Here is a 12,106-nt window from a genome sequence, read left to right on the forward strand (position 1 = left end):
CCCCCCCCCCCCCCCTTCAGTTCATCTTCTTTAGTAGATCCTTAAAGATCTCGACTTAGCTATGAATTGCATTGCATGACAGAAGATTAACTGAGTGATTCCAATTCCAGAAGGTGCTAAAAATGGAATCCACAAAGTCCCAGAACATGAACAACAGTGTTTTTCCATTCAATGAACTGTTGAATCCCCAATTGATTCACTCAAACGACAAAAAAAGACCAATCCATTTCATAGTTCAGACAGAAACCATTAATGTAATTCGGAAAATTCAACAAATTTTCTCATTTCCTACTTTTTTTTTTCTGTGTGGCATTACATCAAACACTTTGATGCATGTGAGCGGCGGTACAATTAAAACAGTGAGGTCAAAACCCTGCGCCACTACCATGACTTTGTTGCGGTCTAAGCAAATAAAGAGAAGGAAAAAAGAAAGAAGACTTAGCTTTTTCTGATTCCCCGAACTCCATGGCATCAATCATGTCGAGAGAGAGGGCCCCTTTTCAGTGAGTTATATCGCACCACGAGTCATCATGATCAAGTACACCACCACTTGAATGAAATGGAAGCCTTCATGTGCTTGATTACGCTTCTATGCAGGCATTTTTTTCCAAAGGGTTTCATGATTTTCCTTCAAAATGAAGAATTTTCAGTGAATCACAGTTTGTCGTATTGATTTGTCAGCTTCAACTTGCTCAATTTTTTCTCTTTTTGGGTTTGTGGAGTTGAAACTTGAAAGAGATGAGGAGACGCCATTATTTGGAAATGAGAAATTGTTAGGACCATCAATTTTTTAAATAAACTAAACCCTAATTTCAAAAGTCATTAAAGCATTTTAAAAAAATTAAGAAAATCACCCAAATACAACCGCCCACCATGGGGTTCGAACCCATGACCACAAGGTTAGCTAGACGGGCTTCTATTTTTGAACGAAAAAAGAACAAAAATCGTAGGACAAATCGCCTCAATCCATATGAATGTGCAAAATCTTAGTACACATTCTCACCCACCATGGGGCTCGAACCCATGACTACAAGGTTAAGAGCCTTGTGCTCCACCAACTAAGCTAGACGGGCTTCTATTTTTACTCGAAAAAAGAACAAAAATCGTAGGACAAATCGCCTAGCTCAATCCACAATAGGAGCAAAATTTGGCTTGTGGTCTACAATTTATGAACGTGCATACTAAAAATCTTAGTAGACATTTTCACCCACCATGGGGTTCGAACCTATGACCACAAGGTTAAGAGCCTTGCGCTCTAACAACTAAGCTAGATGGGCTACAAATGACCTAACTCAATCCACAATAAAAGCAAAATTTGGCTTGTGGTCTTACCATTTATGAATGTGCCTACTAAAAATCTCAGAACACATTCTCGCCCACCATGGGGCTCGAACCCATGACCACAAGGTTAAGAGCCTTGCGCTCTACCAACTGAGCTAGACGGGCTTCTATTTTTGAACGAAAAAAGAACAAATCGCCTAGCTCAATCTACAAACCATTTATGAACGTGCAAAATCTCAGTACACATTCTCGCCCACCATGGGGCTCAAACCCATAACCATAAGGTTAAGAGCCTTGTGCTCTACCAACTGAGCTAGACAGACTTCTATTTTTAGATGAAAAAAGAAGAAAAATCGTACACAAATAGTCTAATTCAATAAGAATAAAATTTGGCTTTGTGAATCAATCCAAAATGCATTCGCCCACCGTGGGGCTCGAACCCACGACCACAAGGTTAAGAGCCTTGCGCTCTACCAACTGAGCTAGACGGGCTTCTTGTCCTAATAATTTAAGTTTAATAATTTCTATCAATTTCATCTGCCGACCTCTCCCTGCTCCAGCTGCAATTTAAGGTACAAAATGGAGTATCCATGACGACACTGTTCATTTTGATTAGCCCCACTCTTTGTCTTGCAGCAGGTTTGATATCTTCTATCATCATCGAAGCTCAAAAGGAGGAGATTCAATCATGAGTACGTTACTGCATCATTCTTCATTTATTTGAAATACAATTTAATTTCTCAAATTATCATATATCTGCCTACATGAGGTTTTCGTTCTTCTCATCCGTTTTTTAATTTCTCAAACTCGTTGAAACCGGTAACTTCGATCATATATATGTATTAGTTAGCTTCGATTGAATGTTTTATGTGTGAGACGCCACGATTGAGCGCCATTCAGATTATATTTTCGTTGAAGAAGTTGGATTTATAGGCAGGTAGAGGTTTAGTCAAACAATCTAGAATTTGATCGTAGGATTGTATGTACCTTATAGCTTAACAAAAGAGGAAGAGAGTGCTCAATTTGCACTACGATAGGGTTAAGAATATGCAGTAGGTGGTAAGGAGAGATTGGGGATCTTGTTCCTTATTTGTTAAATGCTGTTTGAGGGTTCCCACGGTAATCGTAAAATCCTTTTCCAAGCCTTTCTGAAGTCTATTGAAGACTTGTGTTGCAACCTCAAATCAAAATAAGTACTTGTACAACCAGCCAAAAAGAAGTAGATCAATAGAAAACTCACTCATACTAAGAATTGAGGTTCCTTTCAGCAGTTAGTAGTGTGTATTTGGTTGCTGGATTTTGATTGGATTTCTGCCACAGGATGTTCTGTTGTTGATTTTAGTAGCTCCATCATTTATGGGAGTTGAGTAATCTCATTTTTTGTAGGCCTTTGGAAGGCTCTAAAACTCAAAAGATAACAAGGGAAGGGAAAATTCTTAAATGTTGTTCGTTGAATTATTCTGACAGAGTACAATTATGTAGGCATGAATTCTCACAATTTTCCAGTTCTAACAGTTAGTTATCTAAGCAATCTCAACTAAATCCAAAGAGGATAAAGGCTTGGTTAGGATGTTGCAATCTGGGTTGAGGGAGGCAGAGGTTGAACACTGTAATAGTTCTTGCCAAGAACTAATCACAGACAAAGCAAGTGTTGGATCCCGCATCAGTTGGGTTGGGATGAGAACCGAAACATTAAGGTGTGGAAACCTCTCCCTATCAATGTTGGGGATGAGAATGAAGCCTTCTTTAAGGGTGTGGAAACCTAGTAGGATGCATGAAGCAAGTTTCTTGAATCAACTGTTGATTTTTCTTTAACTATTTTTCTAATTTAATGTATAATCTCGTTTTCCCAGAGCAAAAGCTTCTTAGATTACATCTCCCAAAAGCTCTTCAAGATCCCCTTTGGTTATATTTGATTAATTAACATGTTCTTCTTCCTTGAAGGTCAAATATTCAAATCCAGATGTAAAAATTGAGGTAAGAAAGTCATTGAAACGGTACAAGTAAAAATTAACATCTTCCTCTTCCTGGAATGGCAGTTTGAAGTACACAAGTTTTGGGTCTTAAATTATGATTACGAGAACAATTATGGTAAGCAAAATAAATATTAATAAAAGAAGGGTATAGTCGTGGCAACCAACTCAAATACCTTCTTGAAATCAATTATTTCAATACTAAAACAATAAAGCTAGAACAAAAAGGACTACAAGTACTCCCATGTCTTCTTAACCGTCTGTTTCTTTGTCATTTTAGAAGCATTTTCTGTGGACAATCGATGGCCCAGATTCGTCGTACTCTGCCTTTGCAATCCACATCTGCACCAAAACAAACAAGACAGCGATTAAGTATTATAAATAAGGGAACAACTGAAAGCATTTTGTGAAAGGCATTTTGTGAATGAATAATAGCAACCTGCTGGAAGGTACTCAGAGAAGCCAAGATGGAACCACCGATCCAGACACTGTATTTTCTCTCTGGAGGTGCCACCACCTTGATCTTCATGCTGCTTGGAGCCAATGCAGAGATTTCCTTGCTCATTCTATCGGCGATGCCCGTAAACATGGTCGAACCACCGGAGAGGACAATGTTGCCATACAGATCCTTCCTGATATCTACGTCGCACTTCATGATAGAATTATATGTGGTCTCATGAATACCTGCAGCTTCCATTCCGATCATGGATGGCTGGAAAAGAACTTCCGGGCATCTAAAACGTTCGGCGCCGATTGTGATGACTTGTCCATCAGGCAACTCATAGCTCTTTTCAACTGATGAACTGGTTTTGGATGTTTCAAGCTCCTGCTCGTAGTCAAGGGCAATATATGAAAGCTTTTCCTTCATATCCCTCACAATTTCCCGCTCTGCTGTGGTAGTGAATGAATATCCACGCTCCGTGAGAATTTTCATCAAGTTATCAGTAAGATCACGGCCAGCAAGGTCGAGTCGAAGAATGGCATGTGGAAGAGCATAACCCTCATAGATGGGAACTGTATGACTAACACCATCACCAGAGTCCATCACAATGCCTACAGAACAGAAAAGTAAGAAGATAGCAACACCAAATTAAGTTGGTAAGAGAATCAATCAAATCATGTCTGGAAGGGTTACCAGTCGTTCGACCACTGGCATAGAGTGAGAGGACAGCTTGAATAGCTACATACATGGCAGGAGTGTTGAATGTCTCAAACATGATTTGTGTCATCTTTTCACGGTTAGCTTTGGGGTTAAGAGGAGCCTCAGTTAGGAGTACAGGATGCTCCTCTGGGGCAACACGAAGCTCATTATAGAAGGTGTGATGCCAGATTTTTTCCATGTCATCCCAGTTGCTCACAATACCATGCTCAATTGGGTATTTCAGGGTCAAAATACCACGCTTGGATTGAGCCTCATCACCAACATAAGCATCTTTCTGGCCCATGCCAACCATCACACCCGTGTGACGAGGACGACCGACGATGCTAGGGAAGACTGCCCGGGGAGCATCATCCCCAGCAAATCCAGCCTAAACACAAAGAAGAAAAAGGTATTAAACAGACATCATATAATTCATTGTCCTTTAGATTCGTTTTTTGGTTCTAGATTAGTGTACCTTAACCATTCCTGTTCCATTGTCGCACACAAGAGGCTGAATGTCCTCTGCATCTGCCATCTTTTATACCTGTTATAGAAAAAGTGCATAATATAAAGAGATGGAACAAGAAGGAAGAATGAGGAGAGTCGAAGAAGCAGCAAATAGTTGAACCTTTGAAAAATGAATGTGAGCAGCGGGAGAGACACAGAGAGGGACCGAGGAGAGAGGCTTCCAGGGCATAAATGAAAATGGGGGAATATAAAGATGGAAAAGGGATTGAATTTGGACCGTCCAAGCTTGCTTCTTGTGGAACTGACTGGATTTGCGACAGAGAGGGAGTGAGGGAGAGTTCGTTGGCCTCCGCTTCCTATTTCGCGGGTTAGTTATTTCTTCTTCAATTCATTTCCGACACAGAGGGATAGCTTTTGAAATTTTCTCCCCCCTATACTGAATTTCTCTCTCTCTCTCTCTCTCTCTCTCTCTCTCTTCTTTTTTTTTTTTTTTTTAATTTTTTATTATCAATTTAAGCATATCATTTAAAATATTATATCATCGACAAAGTGACCATGGTGTATCATATCTTCTTGTCGATGATATAACCAGTTAAAAATATTATATAATCGACAAAGTGGCTATAGTTAACACAAAAGTAACGTTATTGAGTTAAAAACAATTGTATTTTTTAGTTCTATGCTGAAAAATTGTATATTAATATTATATTTAGTTAAATTTAACTTTGATTGAATTGATTATCAAACATAGTTGAACTAATTACAAGGAAGAAAAAAAAAACTTTGATCAAATTGATATGATATACAATAGTGTCTTGAATATATTTTTAAGTGGGCAAAATATTATAATCTTGATTGAAAAGTCAAAAGTTCAAATATTTACACTCACGGGCTGAAAAAACACTATATCTATGATAAAGAACGATCTTTTATCAATTTCTGGTACCGTTCTGGAAACACTTTAAATTAAGTGTGTTAACTCATTTGGTAGAGAAAAAAATTCCATCAGAACAATAAATTTAGAAGCATCAACAATGTCACTACAAAGACAGCAGTTGAAAGAAGTGAAAAGAAAACATGCAGCCATCAGTCACCAAGAACTCACTAAACGCCGAAGCAAAACAAAACAAATCAAGAGGACCATTGTTCATAATGTTCAGACCACAACAAAGAACATAACTTAATTTAGCTCATTGAATGGATGCTGCGGCAGCTCATTCTTTCTTCTACAGAAATGGAGGAAGTATCACCCATCTGCGTGGATACTTCGGCCTTCCCTCCTTTCCATCAAACAGCTGCAGATACGAAACAAATGTTCAAATGAGAGGCAAAATCACTATAAAAAGCCTCTAGCAAGATCCAAACATGTGATGGGAAGCATAAGAGAGATGTGTAGAACAAGGGAATCGCACGTTTCGAGTTTAGAGGTGATTTTAACACAGTATAAGTTAGACGATACCTTCTTGAGGCGACGGTGCTTTGCGAGGGCCCAGTTCGTCATGATAAGAGTAGCAACCACAAGAAAGACATAACCAGCAACAGTCTGTGTAGCTATATTGAAGCCTACCCACTGATATATCTCTGTTGTGTAATTTGCACATGTCACAATGTTGAACAGAAACCCCTTAGGGATTTGATATCCACCACTGCCCTCAGGGCTCCGCAGTTTTCTCAGCAAGATATGACAGTAGAAGTTCGACACTTGACACACCAAACCAAATGCAAACCCAATCTTCATTTGAAGGTCACTAACAGGGGTATAAAGTGGGTGATTCACATAATATGCAATATACGAGCCAAACGACCAGTAGTAAGCACAGTTCCGAAACACATTTGAGAGCGGTGAGGTTGCGTGGCTGAACCTATGCACGAAAAATGTTTCCATGATCCGTTTGAAGTAATGAAAACACCAGTAGTACATTGCATACGTCTGAACCGGATGGATGATACGTTCTGCATTGTAGCCAAAGAGCTGATATACAGGGAAGTAGTAAAAGATGGGGTAGAGGATCAAGGGACCTAAGTATTCCCAGAAAAAGAGTGTACGATACGAAACTTGTGGGCCTAAGTCCTTGAAGACGACCGATATGTTGTCCGAGTTGTCGCTACAATATTCTCTAAGGCTTTTCTTGTAGTTAAGAACAGTAGGCCTCTCCTTTGAACCAGGTTGAACAGGAAGAGTTAACCTTTGCCGAGCAGGGTAGAACTTTTTGGCTGTTTAAAGAATGAAACAAGGAAATCATATAGCTGCACTTTACATAAAGAAATGCTATCGATTTTACATGCATACGTCCTAATAAGAAGTGGTAACAGTAATAACAATATAAGGTAAAAATATCAAATGTTTAACGGTCCGAGCCTACTACTAGCAGATATAGCTTCTTTGAGCTTTCTCTTTCGGGCTTCCCCTCAAAGTTTTTAAAACGCATCTATTAGGGAGAGGTTTTCACACCCTTATAAAGAATGTTTCGTTCTCCTCCCCAATTGATATGGGATCTCACAATCCACCCCCCTTTGGGACCCAGCGTCCTTGCTGACACATTGCCGCATGTCCACCCCTTTCGGGGCTCAACCTCTTCGCTAGCACATTGCCCGATGTCTGGCTCTAATACCATTTGTAACAATCCAAGCTCACTACTAGCAGATATTGTCCTCTTTGGGCTTCCCCTCAAGTTTTTAAAATGCGTCTATCTACTAGGGAGAGGTTTCCACACTCTTATAAAGAATGTTTCGTTCTCCTCTCCCACTAACGTGATTTCAAGTCTTAATTGTTTTAGATTTCTTTTTGTTTTTCTTCCTTATAAAACTCAGTGGAGTGGAGGATTCCATCCACAGTAAATGTCATGAAGGTACTTTATGTTTAATCTTAGCAGACAACAACAAGAGAGCCATGTGGAAGACGAATCGAAGGAGGAAGCCAAGACGCCAAGTTCAGATTCCATTGAGCCTGAACCTGTCAGTTCTGTAGCCAAGACGCTAGAGAACCGAAAATTCTATGCAATATAATCAAGAACGATGAACATACAGTTGGAAAAAGGCAGAAAAGACCAGCATACTTAGTAACAACGTTTTAATTCCTCAACAATTCCACACCCAAAAGCTTAAACTGCCAGGCTAGTATAAACTTAATCTTTTAAGATTCATCCATGGCATATCAGCAACCAAAACATAGCTCAACTAATTAACATATATGTTGTTGAACTAAAAGAAAATGAATCTGCAAACTCCAGTTCTGTCATTTACTTCAATAAACATGCAAATCTAAGGTAATAAGAGCATGTATGCAGCAATTAAAGGAACCATTCTACTAGCTTACACTCACTTCGCTTATAAATCGCATCCTGTAGATCAGCCACCGAAGCCTGCAAAACACAAAACGAAAATTTCCATTAAACTCAAAGTCCCATATTCTTCTCGTCCTGTCTACTTTTCCAAGAATCGAGAAGGGAAGTGGGAAAGAAACAGTAATTCAATCAAATTCCAAACACTTACAGAGTCGCTCAGTTGAATGCCCCCCTTAACAACCTCTCTCCCACTGCGAGAAACCACCGAGACCTTCATTTTCGCAGCCAATTTAGAGAACCAGCTGGGCAAGTAAGCCTAATTTTTAAAACCCAGATCCCGAAAGAGCAGAACAAGAACACCCAGAACCAAACAATGGTTATGTGATGAGATCCCAAGTGGGTTTTAATTGAAAAATGACGAAAGTTTGAGGGTTTGAAGTGGGAGGTTGGGAAGTAGGATATTAAATGGGGTGCAGTTGGGGTAGGAGAGCTAATTCCGATGAACCGTGCCGCTAATCATCTCCTTATTACACAAATCAACACATCGTTCAATCTGGAAGGCTGGCGGCCGACAACCAACTGAAGAAATTTATGAGGATGGGATGAACGGGAACCTAAATTCTTAATTGCAGCAAAATTTTGGTATGGCTTAGTGAATTTGTGGCTGTGTCATCACTCCAAAAATCTAGAAGAGCAAATGGTAAGTGTAGAGAAAATATCTATAAGCATCCAACCTCATTTATAGTCAGCCCACCTTGCATTTATGCAAAGAGTATATTGATGAACTTAAAAGGGGTTTCGTTTAAAGTTAGAAAAATATTAGAAAATTTGAGATTTGATCGAAATTGGGTTAAGAGTAATAACAATTTTCATATAAGACGGGTCGATTAAGCGAAGGAAAGTTTAAACATTATTTAAAATTTAGGTCATATTTGATTTGGGCCAATTTTGGGAGATTGGTGCCGAGCTGGGCCGAGGGAAGTTGGCGGGCAGATTGAATTGCGGAACCCTATGTAGCGTGATGTATTTGGGAGTCTCCCGAGTCATTTTACGGGGAATTGAAATCTTGGTGGTGGGTGTTGAGCTGAATCATGGCTCGGAAATTCGGCGGTGGGTTGCGCCCGACTGGAACTCCCTCAGTGGGTTGGTCCTTTGTCGTCGTCGTCTCTTCGCTTCTCGCCGGCGCCTCCATCGTCCACAACATCTACAAACCAAATCTTGTACGCTCCCTCTTTCTCTCTCAATCTGTTCTGTGCATATATCCGTAGAGCGACTCTTTGATGATTTTTCATTGTCGGAAATATAGTCATGTGTCTGTCGATTGGTGGTTTGCCATGCCTGTAACCTGTTCGATGAAACGCCCACCTTGTATTTTGTGCCTATTGTTTTCTTCTTTGATTATGAGCTTTCATTCTCTGTTTTTGATCAATGGGGGGTTCGGAAAAATTGTCCTGCTATGTTTTCTTGATATTAGATATCAATTTCAACTTCTGAGTTTTTTCAGAAATCCATTTGGTACCGTTTGCAATTGAACTTGACAATGCCTGCAACCTGTTCGATGAAAGTCCACCTTGTAATTTATTCCCACTGCCTTCTTATCTGAGTATTAGCCTGTTATTTACTGCTTTTGATCAATGGGTTTAAGAAATCAAATATCAACTTTTTCCCTTTTTCCAGAAATTCCAAGGATCACCGATCCGTTCTCTATTTCTTGCTTTTCTTTTTTGTTAGCTGTTCATAAAAAATTCAATCTTTTCTGTTCATACATTTTTGCTATCGTGTTGCTTCATCCATTTGTCTTGTAGTCTCCCAGTTTCTAACTTTTTATCGTTTTAATGTTCTTGTAGACCTTGCCTCCAGTGGATGGCGTCCAAGCGACCAGCAAGAAAGACCATGTTTAAAATCAATTACTTTATAACTTCATTTCTTTTCAGTTTTCAGAAACATGTTTCTGTTATCGTTGAGCTCATATTGTTTTTCCGCACGTTTTGGTGTGAAAGTTCTCTACGGTTCGGAATGGAACAATGGAGTGTTTGAGGGAGATTCATCTCCAGAGCTTCAAGCGTTGTAAAATTCACGCGTTATAACTAGTGCATTCTCCCTTTTGTTACTGTGATTCTTTATAATTCACAGCTGCTGCTTTACCTTGTTCAAGAAAAGAGTGACTTCACCTTTTACATCGTTCAATCAAAGAGATAGTGAAACCCATATTTACAAGGTTGAGGATTTCATTGACTCGTATTTTTGTTCATGTTCAGGATTTTGTTCGTTTACTCGACTGTAAAGTTCAGGTCAAGTAATAGAAGTTCAGGAAGAAGATGAGTTAGAAAGGTTTAGGAGAATTAACGGTCTTGCCTACGAGTGGTATGACAATTTCAAGTCCGGGTTCGTATCAAGCTGGAAACAGATGCAAAGGGTCTAGGCAAACACTCGGATTAGCAGATCCGCTTAAGAAGCAAATCAAACCAAAAAGCCTTCAAGCTCCCCAAATGACTTCCCTAGATGACTTCCCTGCTCTTCCTGCAATCTTCTCAATCCACATAGTCACAATTCTCTCTCTTTAAGGTATCACAAAGAAATGGCGATCAATCCAAGCCATCCAGAGCATGAACTGTAGCCGAAGTTGTACCTGAAACCTTACACCTGCAAAGGGTGCATGGAAAGGTGGGATTTCGATCTTAACAAAGCCTGTATGGTTACCAAACACAAAATTCACCTTAAAATTCCTTAGAACCCCACCGAGAGCCTGCCACCACGGGGATGCAAAGGGAACTGCGACGCCTGCAAAAAGCCAATCTATGGCTTTGTGTACCACTGCGAGAAAGACAACTTGGATCCCCACCCCTGCTGCCCAGAACTCAAAGGGAAGTGCATGTGGTGCAAGAGGAAGAGGCTTAAAGAGTTTATAAATGAGAGATATAAGGAACTCTCATTGCTGCTGTCCAATCACCTATCCCTTCCTTTTCCCCTCAAAAGCTTCCGACCTTTCTATTAAGAGGATATTTTGCCGTGATAATTAGTTAGAATATATCTCAGATATTTAGGGAGTTGTTAGTATAGATTTTATTAACCGTATATTTTATTTATTTACCAAATTTAGTTAGATATATATTTTTTCTATTTTTAGGTATTAGTTGATAGTTTGTATCCTATTTAAACGTGGTAAACCTGAATGAAGAATATACTTTCGATCCCAATTCTATTTCTATTTCTCATTCTTAACATGGTATCAGAGCACCGATCTTGGTGTTCTTAAATATCAAAATTTCCTTTATGGCGGAATCAGCCAAATCCAGCTTCAAAATTTCGGATGTTGATTTAACACATCCGTACTATATTCATCACTCTGATCAGCCAGGATATTCACTTGTTCCAATCAAATTAAATGGAGCAAATTACCAATCCTGGAGTAAATCAGTTATGCATGCTCTTATTGCCAAGAAGAAAATTGGCTTCATTGATGGCACAATTGAGGAACCGTCCCAAGATGCAAATTCAACCGAATTCGAACTCTGGAATCAGTGCAACAGTATGATAATATCTTGGTTAACTCATTCCGTTGAAGCAGATATCGCTAAAGGCATTATTCACGCCAAGACAGCTCATCAAGTGTGGGTTGATCTTCACGATCAATTCTCACAAAAGAATGCTCCAGCAATTTTTCAAATACAAAACTCGATAGCAACGATGTCACAAGGAACCATGGCGCTGTCAACATATTTCACCAAGCTCAAAGCACTTTGGGATGAACTGGAAGCGTACCGCACACCATTTACCTGTAATCAACGTCAAATACATATTGATCAACGCGAAGAAGACAAGTTGATGCAATTGCTCATGGGGCTTAATCAGTCTTATAAAACGGTGAGATCTAACATATTGATGATGTCTCCATTACCTAATGTGAGGCAAGCCTATTCATTACTTGTACAAGAAGAGATGCAGCGTCAGGTAACTTT

General features: G+C 39.5%; 2 protein-coding genes, 3 long non-coding RNA genes and 5 other non-coding genes across 11 annotated transcripts; 2 read left to right on the forward strand and 8 right to left on the reverse strand.

The window, feature by feature from the left end:
- Positions 1 to 1,000: 1,000 nt before the first annotated feature.
- TRNAK-CUU lies at positions 1,001 to 1,073 on the reverse strand. The gene has a single exon. It is a non-coding gene; the product is annotated as a tRNA-Lys (tRNA).
- A 131-nt stretch (positions 1,074 to 1,204) lies between these two features.
- Positions 1,205 to 1,277, reverse strand: TRNAK-CUU. The gene has a single exon. It is a non-coding gene; the product is annotated as a tRNA-Lys (tRNA).
- Positions 1,278 to 1,373: 96 nt separating this feature from the next.
- Positions 1,374 to 1,446, reverse strand: TRNAK-CUU. The gene has a single exon. It is a non-coding gene; the product is annotated as a tRNA-Lys (tRNA).
- An 85-nt stretch (positions 1,447 to 1,531) lies between these two features.
- On the reverse strand, positions 1,532 to 1,604 carry TRNAK-CUU. Its single transcript has one exon. It is a non-coding gene; the product is annotated as a tRNA-Lys (tRNA).
- Positions 1,605 to 1,700: 96 nt separating this feature from the next.
- TRNAK-CUU lies at positions 1,701 to 1,773 on the reverse strand. The gene has a single exon. It is a non-coding gene; the product is annotated as a tRNA-Lys (tRNA).
- Positions 1,774 to 1,826: 53 nt separating this feature from the next.
- LOC111445509 lies at positions 1,827 to 3,700 on the forward strand. 2 transcript variants are annotated; one of them, XR_002710864.1, is made up of 3 exons: positions 1,827 to 1,973; positions 3,226 to 3,372; positions 3,535 to 3,700. It is a non-coding gene; the product is annotated as an uncharacterized LOC111445509 (long non-coding RNA). The 2 variants fall into 2 exon arrangements; XR_002710865.1 differs by having other exon boundaries at positions 3,226 to 3,258.
- LOC111445508 (actin-1) lies at positions 3,516 to 4,930 on the reverse strand. The gene is made up of 4 exons (XM_023083934.1): positions 4,871 to 4,930; positions 4,390 to 4,783; positions 3,694 to 4,307; positions 3,516 to 3,596 (listed from the first exon to the last, which is right to left on the reverse strand). Exons 1-4 carry the CDS (start codon positions 4,928 to 4,930, stop codon positions 3,531 to 3,533), a joined length of 1,134 nt encoding a protein of 377 aa, XP_022939702.1. The 3' UTR covers positions 3,516 to 3,530.
- A 921-nt stretch (positions 4,931 to 5,851) lies between these two features.
- On the reverse strand, positions 5,852 to 8,943 carry LOC111444958 (very-long-chain enoyl-CoA reductase-like). The gene is made up of 4 exons (XM_023083120.1): positions 8,356 to 8,943; positions 8,186 to 8,225; positions 6,323 to 7,077; positions 5,852 to 6,158 (listed from the first exon to the last, which is right to left on the reverse strand). The coding sequence occupies exons 1-4, from the start codon at positions 8,422 to 8,424 to the stop codon at positions 6,090 to 6,092; spliced, it is 933 nt and encodes a 310-aa protein (XP_022938888.1). The 5' UTR covers positions 8,425 to 8,943; the 3' UTR covers positions 5,852 to 6,089.
- A 101-nt stretch (positions 8,944 to 9,044) lies between these two features.
- LOC111444959 lies at positions 9,045 to 10,306 on the forward strand. The gene is made up of 2 exons (XR_002710765.1): positions 9,045 to 9,367; positions 9,995 to 10,306. It is a non-coding gene; the product is annotated as an uncharacterized LOC111444959 (long non-coding RNA).
- A 51-nt stretch (positions 10,307 to 10,357) lies between these two features.
- LOC111444960 lies at positions 10,358 to 11,125 on the reverse strand. The gene is made up of 2 exons (XR_002710766.1): positions 10,864 to 11,125; positions 10,358 to 10,790 (listed from the first exon to the last, which is right to left on the reverse strand). It is a non-coding gene; the product is annotated as an uncharacterized LOC111444960 (long non-coding RNA).
- Positions 11,126 to 12,106: the final 981 nt, after the last annotated feature.

Source organism: Cucurbita moschata, unplaced genomic scaffold (genome assembly GCF_002738365.1).
Source record: "Cucurbita moschata cultivar Rifu unplaced genomic scaffold, Cmos_1.0 Cmo_Scf00007, whole genome shotgun sequence".
Classification (NCBI taxonomy): Eukaryota; Viridiplantae; Streptophyta; class Magnoliopsida; order Cucurbitales; family Cucurbitaceae; genus Cucurbita; species Cucurbita moschata.